Source organism: Dreissena polymorpha, chromosome 11 (genome assembly GCF_020536995.1).
Source record: "Dreissena polymorpha isolate Duluth1 chromosome 11, UMN_Dpol_1.0, whole genome shotgun sequence".
Classification (NCBI taxonomy): domain Eukaryota; kingdom Metazoa; phylum Mollusca; class Bivalvia; order Myida; family Dreissenidae; genus Dreissena; species Dreissena polymorpha.
The window spans coordinates 8,347,140-8,367,537 of NC_068365.1; the positions used below are offsets into that span (position 1 = coordinate 8,347,140).

The following is a 20,398-nucleotide window of genomic DNA, read 5'->3' on the forward strand; positions in this document are numbered from 1 at the left end:
TTACAATGGCCATTTTTAGCTCGGCTGTTGTCGGAGAAAACCCGAGGTATTGTCATAGTCAGCTTGTTGTGTCGTCTGCCGTAGGCATCGTGATAAACCTTAACATTGGCTCTAAAATCAAAGTGCTTCCACCTACAACTTTGAAACTTCAAATGTAGCTGCACCTTGATGAGCTATACACGCCACACCCATTTTTGGGTCACTAGGTCAAAGGTCAAGGTCACTGTGACCTCTTTAAAAAAATCTGACAAGCTGTCACTTATTCAAAACTGCACCCGCAGCCGAGCGTTGGCACCCGTTATGCAATGCTGTTGTTGTTATACACCATCTTCATGCTAGATTTATCTTAATGTCCATGCCAAAATTGTGAAATAGCATTCCACGGCCATTCGCAAATTAGGTCAAAGGACCCTGAATTTTGAGATTAATGTGACTGACACCCAAGTTTTTTATCTGAGCACTTGTAATACCACCCGTACACAAAGTTTGATTGGAGCTAAATTAGAGTTAGTCTGTCAGTTGGACAGTCCACACAAAATGTTATAAGTTTGTTTAGCCATCCTCTGTAGTATGTCTCAAGCGATTAAATTGATTCTTTATCGTCATCAAATGAAGATGTGCAATACGCAATTTTCATCCCCTATGGACCGTCCACACATTCTGGAGATTTTTTCTCTTGAACAAAGCTTACAAAGCATAGGGGCTTATTTGTCAGGTCTTGTCAAAGCTCAAGTGTTTGCATTGATGATGAACATGATTCAGTGACTGCATTATTTGAGCCTCATCTTCTGTCTTATGCCATATGCAGCCAGTGTATCACCAGCCAAGTCTGCACTTGAGCTACTCTGTCCAAGACCACAAAACCCAGGATGATGTTATGGCAGACATTGCATCTGCAGACCAGACTGCATAGCCTTGTCTGGAGCTATGCTGGCTTTAAATTGCATAAAACCCATTTTTGAATGACAGGGGTCAATGGTGGTATGTTTGTTTCATCGATCTAGTGTTTCTGCTACCGTTGCCAAAATGTAGTGACTTCACTGCATATAAGTAATTTTTAGCAAAGCTGTTTTCGGAGAAAACCTGAGCTATTGTCATAGCCAGATCGTCATCCGCCGTAGTCATCGTGCTAAAACCTTAAAATTGGCCATAACTTTTTAAATATTGAAGATAGCACCTTGATATTTGGCATGCATGTGTATCTCATGGAGCTGCACACTTTGAGTGGTAAAATTTCAAGGTGAACATCATCCTTCAAGGTCTAGGGTCGAAAAAACAAAGTCAAGGGAAGTAATAAGCTTTAAATGGACATAGTTATCTGACCTGCCCACGTATATATTTTTGTTATGTCTATGGTAAAAATACTGATTTAAGGGAAGTAATAAGCTTTAAAAAGGGAGAAAATTATTCAATATTGAACGTAGCCACTTTATATATTTGGCATGCATGTATATCTCATGGAGCTGCACATTTTGAGTGGTGAATCTACAGTCACAGTAGTGGCTTTTAATTATTTGCTACTAAAAATAGAGATTTGTTAAAGACAATTATTTTCAAGGGAAGTAATTTATATAATTATAAATCTCATATATTTCCTTACCAACAATTGCAGTTCTTTTCACAGTTCCTGTACATATGTATTATTTTGATTATTTATAACCCAAATCATTGATAAATTTGTCAAAGCTTTTTTTTAATGATATAATTATAATTTCTTTGATGTTCATTACATACCTGTGGACTTGGGTCCATAGATACATGATCAACTCTGGCTATGATCTCTTTTAAACAACAGGCCTTGGTTGTCATTGATGTCTGACATGGTCATAATTAACAAAGACCCTCCCCAACACCCCCCCCCCCCCCCCCTGTTGGATTGGACAAAATTCAAGGGAAGTAATGACCTTTAAAGGGAGATGATTTCTATACCTGCCAAATGATAAATAGAAATGTTATTTCAATGCGGCGCAGTAGGGGGCATTGTGTTTCTGACAAACACATCTCTTGTTGGGTCACTAGGTCAAGGTCACTGTGACCTCTAAAAAAAAAAAAAAATTTAAAAATCTGACAAGCTTTCGCAGCCGAGCGTGGCACCCGTTATGCAGTGCTCTTGTTATGACAAAGTTTTAGTGAATCTGTAATTATGCAAAATCCAATGACTGCTCTACCATGTGACGTTCTCTGCAGGTGACCACTGGTACAAGCGCAACGAGAGCAAGCCTGCACGGGACCAGATGATCTCTGCACTTCCTGATGTTGAGACTGCCACACTGGGCCCAGAGGACGAGTTCCTCATCATAGCCTGTGATGGAATATGGTTGGTGGCATTATCTGCTAGTTATCCATCAAAAGGGCTACCTCTTCCAAGGGGCATGATTCGAACAAACATAATTTAAATAAGCAACGCTTTGAGAAAAAGGGGTTTTTATAACTGGTTTGAAAGGTGCGTCCAAGAATAGCCTGAGCATTAGCACAGGCTAATGAAGGAGGACACTGTTCACCTAGACTGGATTTTTGTTACTGTTCACCTAGACTGGATTTTTGTTACTGTTCACCTAGACTGGATTTTTGTTACTGTTCACCTAGACTGGATTTTGTTACTGTTCATCTAGACTGGATTTGTGTTACTGTTCACCTAGACTGGATTTGTGTTTAGTAGAGACTCCCTATAAACAAAAAAATTGATACAAACAAAAGTTGTGTCCAGATGAAGGTGTGCAGACTTAACACGATAATTTGAAACAACACTATACGCACATGCCTTTTGCGACAATTTCCAAGACTGAGGCTCGAGCCATCTAAAAGATCATTTCTGTTGAGAACAGGGCTTTTGTCATCCTATGACATGATTTAAACAAATCTTATTTATATAAACTTGCTAAGCAAAATAACTGTTAATTTCTCTTAAACCACAAGGCCTAGAACAAAGTAGAGGTCAAGTATTTGGCATGTAACATTATATTGTGTTCTTCTATCAAGTCTGTTCAAGTCATTTTCCATTAGTCAAAATTGGTCCGACTCCTTCTTGAGTTGTTTCTCTAAATATAATATTTAAAAGTGAGTCTCATTGGAATCTGCATAGGCATAAGGTTGGGTATTTGGCATATAATATATTTTGGTCTTCTATCACGTTCATTCGAATCATGCCCCAATTGTCAAAATCTTCCTAAACCTTGGGTTATATGTGTCTCTTGTATGTGTATAGTGATAACTTTAAAAAAAGTGAAACTGTGAGATGCAGAGTCGTGGTATTTGCATGTAACCAGTCTACATTATTAATATGCAGTCCAAGCCACAGACTATACAATATCTGGTTGGACACTGGTCCGAAATAGCTAGAAATAGCTCCAACTAGGCTATACAATTACCAGCAGTGCTTTATTTCCAAATCCTTGTTACAGCAATACTTTCCAGCACAACAGTAATTATATGACAGCCGTACTTGAATCAGAGGTAGAGGGAGAATGTCCGGGTCAATTTTTCAATTGAGAAATTGCATTCTCCCCAACTGTGATAAAAATTGGTCTGGCCCTGCTGGTAAATATCTCCCAGCCAAATACTTTATAGTCACATTATGAAATAGTTTGGATGAACACAAGTGTATTGTCCTTCATGGAGGTGTTTCCACCGTCACAATTCTCAATAAACCATATGTTCTGTTCTGTGTAGGAACTCCATGTCCAGTCAGGAATGTGTGGAGTTTGTTCGTGAGCGCTTGAAGGACCCCTTGAAGAGTGTGAAGCCGTCCATGGTCTGTGAAGAGGTAAGTGACACTTGGCATTGGGAACTATTTTAATGAGCCCTGCTCTGGGATATTGTGTTAATTGCAGGTGTGTGAAGTTTGCAGTCTGAACAGGCTAATCACAAACCACCCTTGCCGCCTAAACAGGACATTTTATAATAAGAGACTTCCTTCTAATGAAAAACACAACAAAAGCAGAAAATGTTGTCTCTGTGCAGACTGCACAGCTCATCAGGGACGTCACTTTATGCAAATGCATGAAGTCCCATTTATCTAGACCGTGGCTAAAATTGTTTATGCTTTAAAGCCTCTTAAGATATTGTTAACATGAACTAATTAACTCCACTATGCTTGTGCAGCAAATGTTAAGGGAATAATTATCCTGTTTTATCCTGCTGGCTCACACACAAAGAATCCACTAAATTTCTTGCTTGTCGTGAGGCATAAAGCATTTGCCTGCTTGTTAAACAGTCCATATGTCTTTACAATATAAACTCTTCATGGCACATTTCATGTAAGGTAAATATAAATTGCTTGAAACCTTCGATAATTGCATTGATGTTGTATTTGACCTCATTAGACCGTGATAATGAACTTGTTTTGGATTTCTAATCCAGATGGTGTAAATTCTTGGTTAAACCAAAATGATGTGTTTTGTTAAGCATCAATAACTCGTGCTACAAAGCTTTCATTTAACCTCATCTTGACATTCACCTATGTTAGGACTTGTCCAGAAAGTTCAAATTGTTGGTTTTCCTAAAATGATGCGTCTTGTCTAACATTAATATCGCATGCTACAAACTTTAAATGGACCTTTTCACAGATTTTGGCATGTATTGAAGTTTGTCATTAAATGCTTTATATTTATAAGTGTTAACATTGGATCTAAAAAGCTCCACTAATAAACAAGAAACAAATTAAAGAAAGAAAAAAGTAACCCTCAACAGGGCTAAAACCACTGACCCCTGGAGTAAAAGTCTAATGCCTAGACTATTAGGCCATCCATGCTCATACAATGAGCGATATATTTTATACTTTGTATAAGCAACCCTCGTAGTATCACATAATATAACGACAACAACAGAACTCTCTAAATTATTCAATTGTTTCACGTTGCAATGCTTTATAATTTTTAGGATTTCAGATCGTCAAAAGATGCATGTAATGGATATTTTAGAGCATGGTAAATGTTAAGTATTACTGTTTCCTCACAAATATGACTACAACAGGGCTTTTGTCAGCTTTTGGGGAAGATAGCCCATGGCTTTGAAATTAAGAATTATATCAGCATTTTTAAGAAATTGGGAAAATAACTCGGGATTTAAAATTACATTAAAGAGCTCAACATCTTTATCACAAACTCCATCATGATCAACAGTTCTCCACATAATAAGCTCACACAAAGTCTTCAGTCACATCAGGCACCATTTTATTAAGACTAGGAGGCGCTTCATCTTCTTCTGAAGAAGTACTGCTTTCAACATGTTGAATATCAGTCAGCACTTTGCTTTCAGAAATCAACGAGGACAATTCAAAAGAGTCACTTGTTATTAAATTAATATCATAAACAATGGAACGAGTTTCAATCGGAGCATGTACTTGTTGACGATGTTTGTTTATTGAATGAGGCTTGCTTAATAAATTAACAGTTTTTGTTTAGCCGCCTGGTTTTTGCTTAGGAATCTTTTTCAAGTAATATTTTTTATTGTGCCACATCTTTGTTTTCCATTCAGCCGAATCACAAAACTCTTGAATTTAATCCCAAATATATATGAGCGCCTTTACAGCACGGAGAATATTGGGCACACAAATAATGCAGACGTTATCCAAATTGATGTATAGTCTAAAACCTGTATGAGACCGGATCGAGTACGCTTTGTTAAAAAGTGAAACAGCCGATGTCATTAGCGTTCTTTTCCCGATTGGGAATTTTTAGCAAATTTTTGGAAAAATGTATACTTTTTGCGATTGGGAATATAGCCAAATTTCGGCTATTAAATCAGGCCAAAAAAAAGCCCTGTACAGTAAAAGTGTGTAAATCTGAAACAAATTTTGTCAATTTACCAAAACGTGAAAAAGTCCCTTTAATACTTGAAAGGTTGTTATCTATGAAAACTATCAACACACCCACATCACTTTGTTTTTATCCACGACATTTACAAGTAACACAGCGTAAACTTTTTCAGCTGTTTGACCACTGTTTGGCGCCTAACACCATGGGCGACGGAACAGGGTGTGATAACATGACCTGCATCATTATTGTCCTCAATAGCAGCACCAGCAGCAGCAGCAGTAGTAATGGCTGCAAAATCACTAGCAGCAACATCAGTAGTTGTAAGAGAGACATCACTCATCTGGAGTCGACCTCGGAGGATTTGCAGCCTGAGAAACGTACCAAACTAGAGACAGATGAGATATGTGCTGAGGGAAGCAAGCTGGAAACGGATGAGACGCGTTCTGAAAGCACCAAACTAGAAACGGATGAGACATGAGCTGATGGAACTAAACTATACATGGCTTTTACAAACGCTGAGGAAACCAAACTAGACACAGTCTACACAACGGCTGTAATAACTTGGTGTGTTACAGGCTTGTCAGCCATCTTGATGGCAGGTTTATAAATTGAACATTATTTGGTGGCTTTGTTGTTTTTCAGAGATTGACAGGAAATTGTTTTGTTAGTTGATATGTTATAATGAATTATGTGATTGTTAGTTATTAAGGGTTATGCATGTAGTTGTGTTCAAAACGATGAGATAACAATATTTTATTAAATTTGTTTACCTTAAAGAAAGAAACTTTACAATTTTTAATTTTCACACTTGTAAACTAAATCTATAAGTAATAGTATATACTTGAATTAAATCATATACCATGTTAAATATTAGTATAACTTGGAGCTAACCTAATGATTGGCAGGAAACTTAAGTGAATTTATAGAATAGTAAGTTTCTGTCCCTTTTGCAGAAGTATACCCTCCAAGTTAGAGGTACCTTTGTTCATATTTTAAGCATATTTGTGTCTAATGAAGCCTAGCTCTGTGAAAACAGGCCTTAATGCATGAGACAGTCTGTACAGGCTCATCAGGGACGTCACTTTCCGCTGTAACTGGATTTTCATGAAGAAAAGACTTCCTTTACAGAAAATACCATACAAGTGCATGCGCTTATCTGGGACAACACTTTATGAACATGCATTAACCTACCAACCCCAGCAGATTTTTCAAATATAAAGGAAGTGATTGAAAATATGTCATTTGTTTAGAGGAAGAATAAACTTACTCAGTACTTTTTGTTTTTTTCAAATATCTTAAAAAATAAAAAAGTTATGATCATTATACTTTTTAACAGTTGTACGTTTTCTTGGATAAAAGTTAAGCGCGAAATCGCGGCACCGTAAAAATATTTTTCCCACAAATATTTCCATAACTTTTTTATTTTACATGGTAATTTCATAAAATTTGGTATGATTAACCCTTTCCCACTCGGATGCAAAGTAAAAGTAGCGGTGTGCAAACAGCATAAAACCAGAACAGCATGCGAGTAACTCTCAGTCTGTTCAGGTATTATGCTGTTTGCTGCTAATCAGTATCTAAGGGTTGGAATGAACCCTTTAAATTTGAATCTAATAAGAAAGGAAGTTAATTAAAATTAATTTTCTGAGGGACGACAAAGGCATGAAAATACGTATCTAAGCGGTAAAAGATTAAATGCGTATCTAAGTGGTAAAGGGTGAAATACGTATCTAAGTGGTAAAGGGTTAAATACGTATCTAAGTGGTAAAGGGTTAAATACGTTTTAAGTGGTAAAGGTTTAAATACGTATCTAAGTGGTAAAGGGTTAAACACTGTTTTCTTAGATGGAGGGTCCATTGTTTGTGAGGACATTATTGAAAGGTTAGCGACGTAGGTCATAACAGCTGTCATCCGCCTTTATGTTCTTGATACTGGTTTGTTCAGCAAACAAAGTTTATGAATTTTACTGATATCAAGCTGTCTTTATATGTAATCAGATGTATAAATTGTAATAGACTTATAATTATTGTAGTGGCAATTCCAAAGTGTTTCGCTTTGGGTTAAATTGAAGTAATTATGGTTTGATGTTTTTTATTTGTTTTACAACTATGCATGAGAACTAAACCATTGCCAATATCTCAATGAAATATTGTAGAAATGGAGTTATATTGTGTTAATGGATGTTATAATTAATGCATTGAATTTGTAGTCAAGTTCATACAGTTCATTATTCCAGGATTTAGTCTCCCTTTGATGGGGTGAAGGCCTCTAGAGTCAAACACTGTGCATTGAGAAATTATAAGATGTTATATCACAAAATAAAGTGAAAAACTGATAAAGTATCAGGCTTTGCCCTTGAAGTTTTCCATTCTTGCTAAATCTAAATCTAGCGAAAACAAAAATTAACAAAATCATCATTTGTATTTTTATTAGCTCGACTGTTATATATGAAATATATATAGTGGAGCTATCCTACTCACCCTGGTGTCTTCGTCTGCGTGCAAATGTTAAAGTTTTCGTACTACCCAATATATTTTCTTTGTCCCTTGACATATTGCTTTCATATTTTGCATACTTGTTTACCAACATGACCCCAACCTATAAACAAAAGCAGATAACTCTATCAAGCATTTTGTCATAATAATGGCCCCTTTTCCACTTAGAATATGCATATATAGTATGCAGAAAATGTTAAAGTTTTCGTACTACCCAATTTATTTTCATTGTCCCTTGACATATTGCTTTTATATTTTGTATACTTGTTTACCAACATCACCCCAACCTATAAACAAGAGCAGACAACTCTATCAAGCATTTTGTCATAATTATTGCCCCTTTTATACTTAGAATATGCATATTATTGATAAATTATGTTAAAGTTTGCGTACTACCCCAAATATTTCCTATATCCTTTGACATATTGCTTTTATATGTTGCATACTTGTGTATCAACATGACCCCAACCTATAAACAAGAGCAGACCACTGTATCAAGCATTTTGACATAATTATGGCCCCTTTTACACTTAGATAATGGAACATTTTGCTTATATTTCCACAACTTCTTTATTTATGATCACATTTTATTATTACTTTGACAAAACAACACTTACCTGAACACCACAATGGATTCCACCCAAACAATACCCCACGCCCCTACCAGAATCCCCCCAACCTCACCCCCCACCAAAAAAATTAAACATTATACCCATTATACCCCCCTCTCAACCCCCCTCCCCACCCCCACCCCCCCCCCCCCCCACAATTTTTTTTAAAAACACATACCCCCTCTCACCCCCCACCCTCCCCAAAAAACATTTTTTTTAAACATCATCTTATAAATTACCACACCCACATTATACCCCCCTCTACCCCCCCCACCCCTCTTCCCCCCCCCCCCCCCCAAAAAAAAATAAATATTTTGTTTTCCTTTTTTTATTTTCGAAAGATCGTCTAATAAATTATTGAATATGAACAATTTCTCCATGATGGCTTACGTTATACTGTCAAGCACTCGAATAGTCGAGCACGCTGTCCTCTTGACAGCTCTTGTTCTAGCTATTTTGGATGGTCATATATAATATGTCAATTATAGTTTATATAATTAGATTACCATAGCTTATTCAAAATATAACTTACCGTACGTGTAGGTTTTGGTATGTTTGAGTTGGATTCCGATATTTCCATAACCGCGAAAACTGACAAGTAGAAGTCGTAAAATATGTAGTTTAAACCAAAATTAAAAGAAAACACTAAATTTGGCTAAAAGTGATATAAGACGCATGCTCACAGTTAAATTGAGCAGAAAAGAATTAATAGTTCATAATAGTTAGTTAAAATGTGGCAACTGACCAATTATCTACAGCTCATCTTGCTACCAGTTGTTTATAAAAAAATATACATTATATTCGATATTTTACACGACTTTCCCAGTCCTCTAAGCTGAGCGGAACTGTCTTTATTAGGATCGGAGTTAGTGTTCGTGTGTCGTATGAACGAATCTGCACTAAAACTAAATTGAGATTCACATCGTACATCGAATCATTTCTGTCGTCAGTTGTCAAAACGAAAGTACGGTTGATATTCAAATGCATTATTTTCTCTTTCCGGGATATTGTTTTAGTATGTTGATGCTGCATTAACAAATATAAGTGTATATAAAGAGAAAACACCAAAAATAAACAACGGTTGCGATAGACACATATAAACATAGCATATACTGTTAGATGCATCTAATATCACTTTAAATGGTCTGAATTTTAAGTGAAAGTGGATATACGAATAAGCACTCTCTGTTCATATATATATAGCTCTTGGCCACACTGCCCGAATACGCAGGATAGTCTTGTGCTTCACTGGCTACATCTGGCATATGGCCCTTTTTATCATGAAGTTGGCTAAAATATAATATTTTGTAATTTCTTTATTTAACGTACCGACCAGCTCGGTCAGTAACTATAAGGGAGGTCTGCGACATAAATCCCGGCATACAGGTGTGTTGAACGTGCATGTATAAATAGGTATCCGCTACACTCAAATCACGCGTGCGGACACATCAGTAGTTATAAACTTCTTTGAATGATACATGAAGAACCGCTTTGTGCACTCTACACATGAGTCGCTTTCTAAAAAAACTGGGCATAATGCATGTGCGTCACGTGTCGTCCTAGATTAGCCTGTGCAGTCCGTACATGCTAATCAGGGACGACACTCTCCGCTTTTATGACATTTTTCGTTTAAATGAAGTCTCTTCTTAGTAAAAAATCCAATTTAGGCGGACAGTGTCGTCCCTGATTAGCCTGTGCGGACTGCGTAGACTAATCTGGGACAACACTTAACGCACATGCATTATGCCCAGTTTTCTCAGAACGCGACTCGTGTGGTGCTGTCGTGGTGTAGAATTTCCTTTGCGTCCGGTAATTGCAATGGTTTGTCCACGCGCTTCTCACTTTGGCGACCCGGGTTCAATTCCTTTTGTGGAACGTTTTTGTGGATGATACCGGGCGGGTGCGGTTTCCGACGGGTCCTCCAGCTTCCATCTACTGCACTAGCCACTCCGAAATGGTATATATTTCAGATGAAACTAAATAGCTTGAAATATCCATTGTGATTACATTCGTCCTATTTGTTATGTCTAGTAATTCAGTGACGGGAACTTGGAAACAATATGGGGTCTTGCTATAAAACATGTTTACATCGTTTTTGTTGTTTCTTAGTGTTTCAGTAGAACATGTTCTCGATAAATGTGTGAGTGAAAGTGGGAATGATTGTTTGAAAACGTGTATATTATATTTTCGCGAAATGCCGTCTTAATATCCCTTTTAAATAGTCCTTAAGAAAAAAGCGATAATTACCATGTGTGTACATGGGCGAAACGCGGTTCAGTAGGTCAGGGAAACTGGAAAAAAAACTGATATAAAAAAGGTGTCGCACATGGCTAGCGGTTAATGGTCTTTCTAGGGCATTGTGCCATGTTTGTTCAGATGTTAATGTGTGCATATCACCTCTGTTGTGACTCGTGAAGTTGAAGCACTCAACTGTGTAGATGTTGTAAATTTTTATCTAATTTTTAAGGTAGGTTCCCACTGCCGATCCGATCATCCCGATCACCGAAATTTCCAGACCAAACCCGACCATGCTCGACCAAAAAGGGTATTCACGACCTCTTGTCGATAACAAACGACCCCCACACGACTCATTCACGACGTCCACTCAACCATCTTTCCGATTTCCGCTCGATCATCTCGACCTATACGCGAGCTCTATACGATCTCAGCTTGACCAAGTGGACCTCAGCTCGATCGCCACCAGATATTCACACGACCAGATCGTGATGCGATCGAAAATAACTCGGGTAGAGGTCGAGTGGATCGGGTACAGATCGTGACATGAGCTCGTGTATGGTCGAATAGCAATCGGGAAGTGATCGTGTACGGTCGAGTAGCCGTCGGGTAGCAGTCTAGTAAATCTGTACATCAAATCGAATAGAGGTCGATTGGGTCGTGTTGCGATCTAAAATAACTCGGGTAGAGGTCGAGAGGATCGGGTACAGATCGTGTAAAAGATATCAATACGATCGACACACGATTGCTTCACGATCAACTCGATCTTCTACTCGACTAATACACGACCACTTCCCGAGCGCATCTCGATCCATTTCCTACTCGACCGCTACTTGATATTTTTTGACATCTCAAAAAATATCGGGTAGGAAGCCCGACCAATGCCGACCGCCCCCGACCATTCATGCCGACCGAACCAGACCAGCACCTGACCGCTTGGTCGGGCTTGATCGAGTTGATCTGATCGGCAGTGGGAACCCAGCTTAAGGAACTTCTCTACTGACCATAAAGACTGGATATCTCGCTTGCAAATGCATGCATATGTTTCTTGTTGTTATCAGTGACTAAAACCGCTTAAATTGCCTCCGCTCACTGCCTGCAAGCACTGGGCTGCCCCGGTGACTCAAGTTCCAAATCAGGGTAACACATATGCCTAAACGGTCCGTTAGTTCAAAGTATTGTTGACAATGATTGCATAAACATATTTTTATGTATAAACGCCATTTACGTAAATGACCGTGAACTAATTTTAATTTATACTCTTTATCTTGCGGCTTAAATCACACAATCGATTCGATGGCATTGTCCTCACTGTACACACTAAGGAAAAGTGTTATCTTAGAAGTGCCAGGTTAGACGAGATAATGGAAGAGATAATGGAAGAGATAATGCTTAAAGAAACCTGGCGTGTAAAAATTCCTTTCTATTTGTAGTCGGGTTTTAATAGACACGTTCGAGACCTCAACTTCAGACATGACCTGGATTTATGTGTTGTTTTGTGTCCTTTTTTGTGGATCTACGACGGGTATAATGCGTTCTTTTTAAATCTGCCTATATAAGAAGTTAAGTTAAACATCAACATTATTAAATGTGAATTAAACAACCTGTAATACACGATGTTTAATTCACATGTAATACCGGTAATGTTGGTGTTTAACCAATGGCGTATTTATCTGTACGCTGCCGACGGTCATTTAGGCATGCTTTTTATATGTGTTGTTATGTGGAATTGGCATCCAGTGGCTTGTGAAGGACCGTTGTAGGAAAGTTAGCCTTTTCACAATATCATCGAAAGTAACATACGTGTTTGATTTTTAAAAGAAATAATCTTATATAAAACGCACGCGGTCATATCGTGTAACTGGTGAGCACTATTTCACATCGTGACCTTGGCATCGAACTAGACTGTACCGAGCAGATAAGAATCAACAACAAATTTTAACGTTAGACCAAACATTTCAATTTCGAATACAAATGTACCTTCGTCTGAATTAAACGAGAAGGTTGTAGTTTTATTTCTACAAATTACTTTAGTATCTAGTCTCGAAATTATCCAGTCTGGAAACAATGCTTTATATGTTGACGCACAACCTTACATTTGAGTCGCGTTCTGAGAAAACTGTGCGTAAAGTGTCGTCCCATATTAGCCCGTGCAATCTTCACAGGCTTATCAGGGACGACACTTTCTGCTTTTATGGCATTTTTCTTTTAAACGAAGTCTCTTCTTAGCAAAAAATCAAATTTAGGCGGAAAGTCTCGTCCCTGATTAGACTGTGCGGACTGCACATGTTAATCTGGGACGACACTTTACGCACATGCATTATGCACCGTTTTCTCAGATAGCGACTAATTTAAACAACCACGGCTTTTGATTCAGCCTCGCTCTGAGAAGACCGAGCTTGATGCATGTGCTGGATTTTCGACAAGAAGAGACTTCCTTATACGAAAATATAATAAACGCGGAATATGTATTCCTTTATTAGCCTGTGTTGACTGCACAGGCTAATATGTGACATGTTTCGCGCATGCATTTAACCCTGTTTTTTCCTGAGCGAGGCTCAAATATAATTTTAGCCGCGATCTTAGAAAACTGGGCTTAACGCATGTGCGAAAAGTGTCGTCCCAGATTTGCCTGTGCAGTCCGCACAGGCAAATCAGGGACGACACTTTCCGCTTTTATGGTATTTTAGTTTCAATGAAGTCCCTCCTTACCGAAAAACAAGTTTATGTGGAAAGTGTCGTCCCTGATTAGCCTGTGCGGACTGCACATCTGGGATGACATAATGCGCATTTAAATGACTTAAATTCATTTCTTTACAAGGGATAAGATGATTTATTCAGGAAAAAATGACCATCAGTCCACATATAACACATGACAAAGAAAATGTAACCGGTTGATGTTGCTCAAGGCATGTTACGTCATGGTAGATATCTGTACATACATCTGGTAACATGTTACGTCATGGTAGATATCTGTACATACATCTGGTAACTTAAAGATACAGCTATGATAAAAAAAAACGTTTTGAAGCAATGGGAGGAAAAAAATCTAACCTTTATATGTCTTAGACCAAAGTTAGGTTCTTTCGGAGATTTTTTTTTAATCTAGCTTAATGACATGAAATTATGTATTAGAAGTGTAAATTTCAATTTATACAGTGTTTTTCGAATATATTAAAAAATATATGTTATATGCTCCAAATAGGAAGATCGGAATAAACTTAAAAGATGAGTAAACACAAAAAAAAGTTTATTAAATCTAGGTGACTTAATCAATATTTAAATAATAATAATAATAATTTTGTAAGATGTTCATTGTATATTCCTAATGAGAAAGCCAAAAATAAAGAAAAAATACGTGGACACGACAAAGTGTTTGATTTCAGTTAAAAGAACATATCAGGTACATTTATCAATATAAGTTACTTACATACATAACAACATAGCATATAATAGTTATAACAAATAAAACCGAAATTATTCTTGAAAAAATAAGATGCAACATGCGGGGCGAAAGGACCAGGATGCAAAAAATGGGATAAAAAGTCAAGAGTGAAAACTTTTTTAAATATGTCGATGTACACGTTAAGGTAACAAGATTTAAACTAGTACGAGGATAGAATTGTGCCAGGCGTGACAATTGCAGGTTTTTTACTGGACACCATAACGGGCCACCTGCCCCACCAGGTGTGCTACGGGGACCTGGGCTGCTTCAGTAACGGTATCCCCTTCCTCAGCACCCACCGGCCCCTGTCAGTAGTACCCGCGAGCCCAGATACCATCGGCACTCGCTTCCTGCTATACACGAGGTTAGTCGGTCTTGATGTACAACGGTTTGTGATCGTTTAAGGAGGTCCACTTGGAGAACTTCTTTACTTGACCTCAACCTATCACCGTCTAATTGCGTAATAAACCCATTTAGAACGTCAAAGCATATTAGCAGGGAGGTTATCAGCATATCCGAATAAAGCGTTGTTTATTTGAGCCTCGTTCTGGGAAAACTGGGCATAATGCATGTGCGTAGAGTGTCGTCCCAGATTAGCCTGTGCAGTCCGCTTAGGCTAATCAGGGACGACACTTTCCGCCTAAACTAGATTTTTGATAAGAAGAGACTTTCTTTAAACGGAAAATATCATAACAGCGGAAAGTGTCGTCCCTGATTAGCCTGTGCGAACTGCACAGACTAATCTGGAATCACACTTTACGCACATGCACAAATCCTCTTTTCACAGAGCAAAGCCCATTTGAGCCTCGTTCTGGGAAAACTGGGCTTACTGAATATGCGTAAAGTTTCTTCCCATATAGGCATGTGCTTTACGATTTTATTGGAGGTTCGTTTAGAAGAGACTTCTTATAAACGGAAAAATAATAAAAGCGGAAAGTGCCTTCCCTGATTAGCGTGTTCGGACTGAACAGACAAGGGCTACACTTTACGTACATGCATTAAGCCCAGTTGACCCAGAGCGAGGTTCATGTGTGACCAACAGTCTGCGCTAACATTCCCGAACAACTGAGGCAGTCTTTGAGGATAACAATGTGTCTTGGTGGCTGTGTGTGTTTATAGAGATTTGGATAGCTCTGAAAGGCAACCGGTTGATGAAGTATTGTTGAACAACGGTTTTGTGTAGTTTTGAAAGTAAACGGTTTGCCGTAGCTTTGACAGATATTTGTGAAAGTGTTTACAGAGTTTTGAGGTTGGCTTGATAGAGGGTAGGGTTGTTTTGATGGACAACGGTCAGGCAGTGTTGTTAACGGGAAATATTTAAAGGCAGCGGACTTATTTATTTTATAAAACACGGTTTGCAACAGTCTTGAAACATAATGTTTTGTTGATGTTGTCTTGATACATAACAGTTTGTAGTATCCTCTAGTCTTGCTTGACAAAGATTTTTACTATTCTTAATTGACAATTGATTAGTTTGTCTTTCTAAGAAATGGGCGACCGTGCTTTGATAGACAACGGTTCGGGCTGGGCCTTTTAGAAACATTGTTGTGGTTGTCTTGATAGACGAAGGTTTGTGTTACTCTTGGCAGACAAAGGTGTTTGAAGGTCTTGTTTGACAACGATTTGTTGCAATATTGATTGGCAACGGTTCCTAGTAATATAATATAGTCTTTAAGTTATTTCTTTTGCTCATTTTCGATTAGCTGTTGTTGCAGTGCCGTAGAAAACATGACAAAACACATGCATATCGGTGTTTACTAATATGTTGGTATGACACAACAATTTCCATGGCAACTAATGTACTTTTATGAAGTTTTTTTTATCAACTTAGGGCTACACCAACCATCACCAGCGAGGAACAACTTGACCCCAAGAATGACCTCTCAATCTCAAGGTCACACTTTGACGGCCAGCTAGCAACCAAGATCATCGTGCATGGTTTCACCCACGATGGCCACAAGATGTGGGTCCAGAACATGACGCGAGAGCTACTGGTCTTAGTATGTACACTAAGATATGTGTCGCGTTGTGAGAAAACTGGGCTTAATGCATGAGCGTAAAGTGTCATCCCAGATAAGCCTGTGCAGTCCGCACAGGCTAATCAGGGACGACACTTTGCGCTTTTATGGTATTTTTAGTTTCAAGGAAGTCCCTCCTTACCGAAAATAAAGTTTAGGCGGAAAGTGTCGTCCCTGCGCAGGTTAATCTGGGACGATACTTGACGCACATGCATACAGCCCAGTTTTCCCAGAAAGAAGTTCCACACGTTATCTTTGCCTCGCCAGGACGCTTTCAACGTCATCGTCGTCGACTGGCACGCAGGCGCAGTGCTGCCATACGAGCAGGCGACAGCAAACACGCGCGTTGTTGGCGCCCAGCTGGCCCAGCTGATTAACACGCTCATCGCCAGGGCGGGAACCAGCGCCGGAAAATTCCATATCATTGGCCACAGTCTGGGGGCGCATATCGCCGGGTACGCCGGGGAAAGGATAACACACCTAGGCCGCATCTCAGGTGAGCATAGTTGAGCCACGCTCTGAGAAATCGTTGACACTTTCCGCTTTTATGGAAGCTTTTGTTTAAATGAAGTCTCTTCAATTCTAGGAGCATAAAAAATGAAATTTTCTTTCAAACAATGAGCAGAGGGGAAACCCGAACCATTATGTTGACATTTTATAATGTCATAATTATGTATCATGTCCAGGGAATTTATTATTAAGTCCTATAAGGTGGCATCATTGTATTTTGTTCGGTTCCAAAAAACTGTTACTAAAAAAATCCGTAGTTTTAAATACTTAGATTAACATAACAATTCAGTGTCCTTTAGTAAATACAGCTTGTAAAATGTGTCCAATAAAATTTTTCTGCGTTTCATTGAAACAAAATGTTCAAAAAAGGTTGCCGTGGTGTAATGGATATGGTGTCCGCCTAGCAACCGGGAGGTCACGGGTTCGATCCCCACAAGGGAGCGTTCTTTAGATCTCCCCCATAAACACCAAGTACTGGTTCTAGGCCCAGGAAACGGACTCGAGAGCGTTTATATAAGCTTAGGCTTTCGATGCAATCGAGCTAAAATAAATAGGTTTAAACTAAGAAAGTTCATATGAATGAGAGAAGCCTGTATTACTATTATCATCTGCTGATAAATGTTTGATAGAAATTAAGGTAATAAACTCGTGCGCTTTCGTATGTCGACCTTCAAAGTAAAGGGTTTAAGGTGGCAGTATACTAAATGATTGTACACTGATTTCATTGATCTATATGTTGTAAGATTTGAGGCTACTGCGGGAAACGTGCGCAATAACGGGTTGTAATCACATAAAAAGTAGCCTTAAACAGCGAATTCTGATGCATTTCGTTCTTCCTTACATACTACACGACACACCCTCTACTTTTAAATGCATTCAGCTCAGAATGCTCTTCACCATATGGTATTGAATTAAATGAAAATAACAATAAACACCAAAATAGTGCAGTCCACACGGGCTTATCATAGACGACGCTTTCCGCTTTTCATTAATTCGTCGTTGTAAGGAAATCCGTTCCTAACAAAAATCTAGTTGAGGCGGAAACTGTCGTCCCTTATAAGCCTGTGAGGACTGCACATGCTAAGTTTATTTCGCTGAATGACCGCAGCAACGTCCAGAAAGAAACAACACCAACAACGTAAATCTCCATCTCTGACCACTGAATTCTAAGAAAACAACACATGTGTTCATGGTCAATATGTATTCCGACAAACGCAAAGTCGGGCAATTGGGAAGTGTTATTTAACCTTATTTTTTTTACCCGAATACCCGTATCTGTGGCCTAAAAATCTAGTAAAAACATACCAAATATTGTTTATCTGCATTGGACACATCGGGAATATTATAAGTGTTATTGACCAACGCAAAAAATAATCAAACGTTATCTGTAAATGTGCGTGTGAATGTACGGCAGTTTTAATTTGTATCTTTACCATTCAATAATATTATTCTATTATTATAATACTATTTGTTCCACTTTAGCCTGTGCAGTCCACATAGTCTTATCAGGGACGACACTTTCCGCTTTTATGGTCTTTTTCATTAAAAGAAAGTCTCAAATTAGCAAAAAATCAATGTAGGCGGAGAATGTCGTCCCTGATTAGCCAGTGTGGACTGCAAATGCTTATCTAGGACGGTATTTCAAGTCCACTTCTTCAGAACACTGCTCCCATATTAAACGTCGATACGACTGTGTTAGCTATAAGCATACTTTGTTTAAAAGGTCTCGACCCCGCGAGTCCCTATTTTGAGGACACAGATATCAAAGTTCGATTGGACCCCAGCGACGCAGACTTCGTAGACGTCATGCACACGGACGCCGGTGGGGTCAAGAACATCGGTTTCGGGGCCACTCACCCGCTTGGTCATGTGGACTTTTATCCGAACGGAGGAGAGAGGCAGCCCGGATGCGCTGCCGACGCCGTCGACAAGCTCGGCGCGACATCGTGGGCAGCCTTGTCAACGTTTTTCAATGTTTACGGTATTTTCAATATGTGCATGTTATCTAACTATATTGTGTATACGCGATTTTCAATAGAAAAATTAAAAAATTGGTATCTATATTAACCCATTTATGCCTAGTGGGCTCTCCCATCCTTCTAAATTGGATCAATTTATTGCCAATATTAGGGATGTCTAGTATATCTATTTCTATATTAAGAATATTTCTTACAGAAATTCCTTAAAGCAAACAGCGCAGACCCTGATGAGACGCCGCATCATGCGGCGTCTCATCTGGGTCTATGCTGTTTGCAAGAGCCTTTTAAGACGCTTAGTCCACTCGGCATAAAAGGGTTAATGCGCCTCATTATTTAGCGGCGGAGGAGGCCTTAGCGTGCAGCCACGAACGCTCCTACTACTACTTCACGGAGTCAATCAACTCCCAGTGCCCCTTCACCGCCTGGAAGTGCGCCACCCTCGGGGAATTCGACCAAGGACACTGCGTGAAATGCACCGATGACTCGTGCGCGCGCATGGGTTACCACGCCGACCCGAGCAAAGGACTCAGGGGCAACTTTTATCTCAACACCGAGTCGACAGATTCTTTCTGCCGTAAGAAAATTTCCTTTTTTGTTTCGATTATAATACCGTGTGATTCTAGCTTTTTTAACCCTTTGCATGCTGGGAAATTTGTCGTCTGCTAAAATGCCGTCTGCTGAATTTCTAAAATTAGCACTTTCTTCGATTTTTTTTCAAAGAATACTATCAGAATAGCAAACAGTTTGGATCCTGATGATCCAAACTGTTTGCAAAGGCCTTCAAAATTCGGTTCCAGCACTTAAAGAGTTAAGGAATGGTAACAATAAGAAATGTTATCTTCATGCACCAGTAGCGTAAATGAATGTTTATGTTAGAATAAAACATTGATCTAAGACAAGAACTATGAAGCCTCGTTCTGGGCAAATTGGGCTTAATGCATGTTTGTGAAGTGCCCTCCCAGATTAGGCTGTGCCATCCGTACAGGCAAATCAGGGAAGGCATTTTCCGCTTTTATGGAATTTTTCGTTTGAAGGCAGTCTATTCTAAACGAAAATCCATTGTCGGCGGAAAGCGTCGTCCTTGGCTAGCCAGTGCAGACTGCACAGTCTAATCTGGGACGACACATGCACAAGTCCAGTTTTCCTAGAACATGGCTCAATTAATTTCTGACTATGCTCAATGCCGCCTAGTCGAGTTAGGTCAACTTCATCCAGTCAAGCTGGCGCATAGATCACAAAGGCGGTTTCTAAAAGCATTTACGGCCAGTCAAGCTAACGTCTGAGCAGCTGTGCCCTGACCAAGATGAAGTACAATTTGAACCCTAACGTCGTTAACGCATTGACGTACC

General features: G+C 39.0%; 2 protein-coding genes across 8 annotated transcripts in view; both read left to right on the forward strand.

The window, feature by feature from the left end:
* The window catches only part of LOC127851502 (probable protein phosphatase CG10417), a 33,316-nt gene extending 25,221 nt beyond the window's left edge, over positions 1–8,095 (forward strand). The window contains exons 9-11 of the mRNA XM_052385312.1: positions 2,188–2,317; positions 3,670–3,763; positions 5,929–8,095. Coding sequence (XP_052241272.1) covers positions 2,188–2,317; positions 3,670–3,763; positions 5,929–6,234 — 530 coding nt within the window. The 3' untranslated portion in view covers positions 6,235–8,095. The remainder of the gene's footprint in view (positions 1–2,187; positions 2,318–3,669; positions 3,764–5,928) is intronic.
* Positions 8,096–12,455: 4,360 nt separating this feature from the next.
* The window catches only part of LOC127851495 (inactive pancreatic lipase-related protein 1-like), a 116,403-nt gene continuing 108,460 nt past the window's right edge, over positions 12,456–20,398 (forward strand). For 4 of the 7 annotated variants that reach the window (XM_052385301.1, XM_052385297.1, XM_052385299.1 and 1 more), the window contains exons 1-6: positions 12,456–12,622; positions 14,744–14,906; positions 16,374–16,542; positions 16,828–17,056; positions 18,794–19,051; positions 19,387–19,623. In XM_052385301.1, coding sequence (XP_052241261.1) covers positions 12,571–12,622; positions 14,744–14,906; positions 16,374–16,542; positions 16,828–17,056; positions 18,794–19,051; positions 19,387–19,623 — 1,108 coding nt within the window. In that variant the 5' untranslated portion in view covers positions 12,456–12,570. The remainder of the gene's footprint in view (positions 12,623–14,743; positions 14,907–16,373; positions 16,543–16,827; positions 17,057–18,793; positions 19,052–19,386; positions 19,624–20,398) is intronic. The other 3 variants (XM_052385300.1, XM_052385296.1, XM_052385295.1) reach the window with 3 other exon arrangements.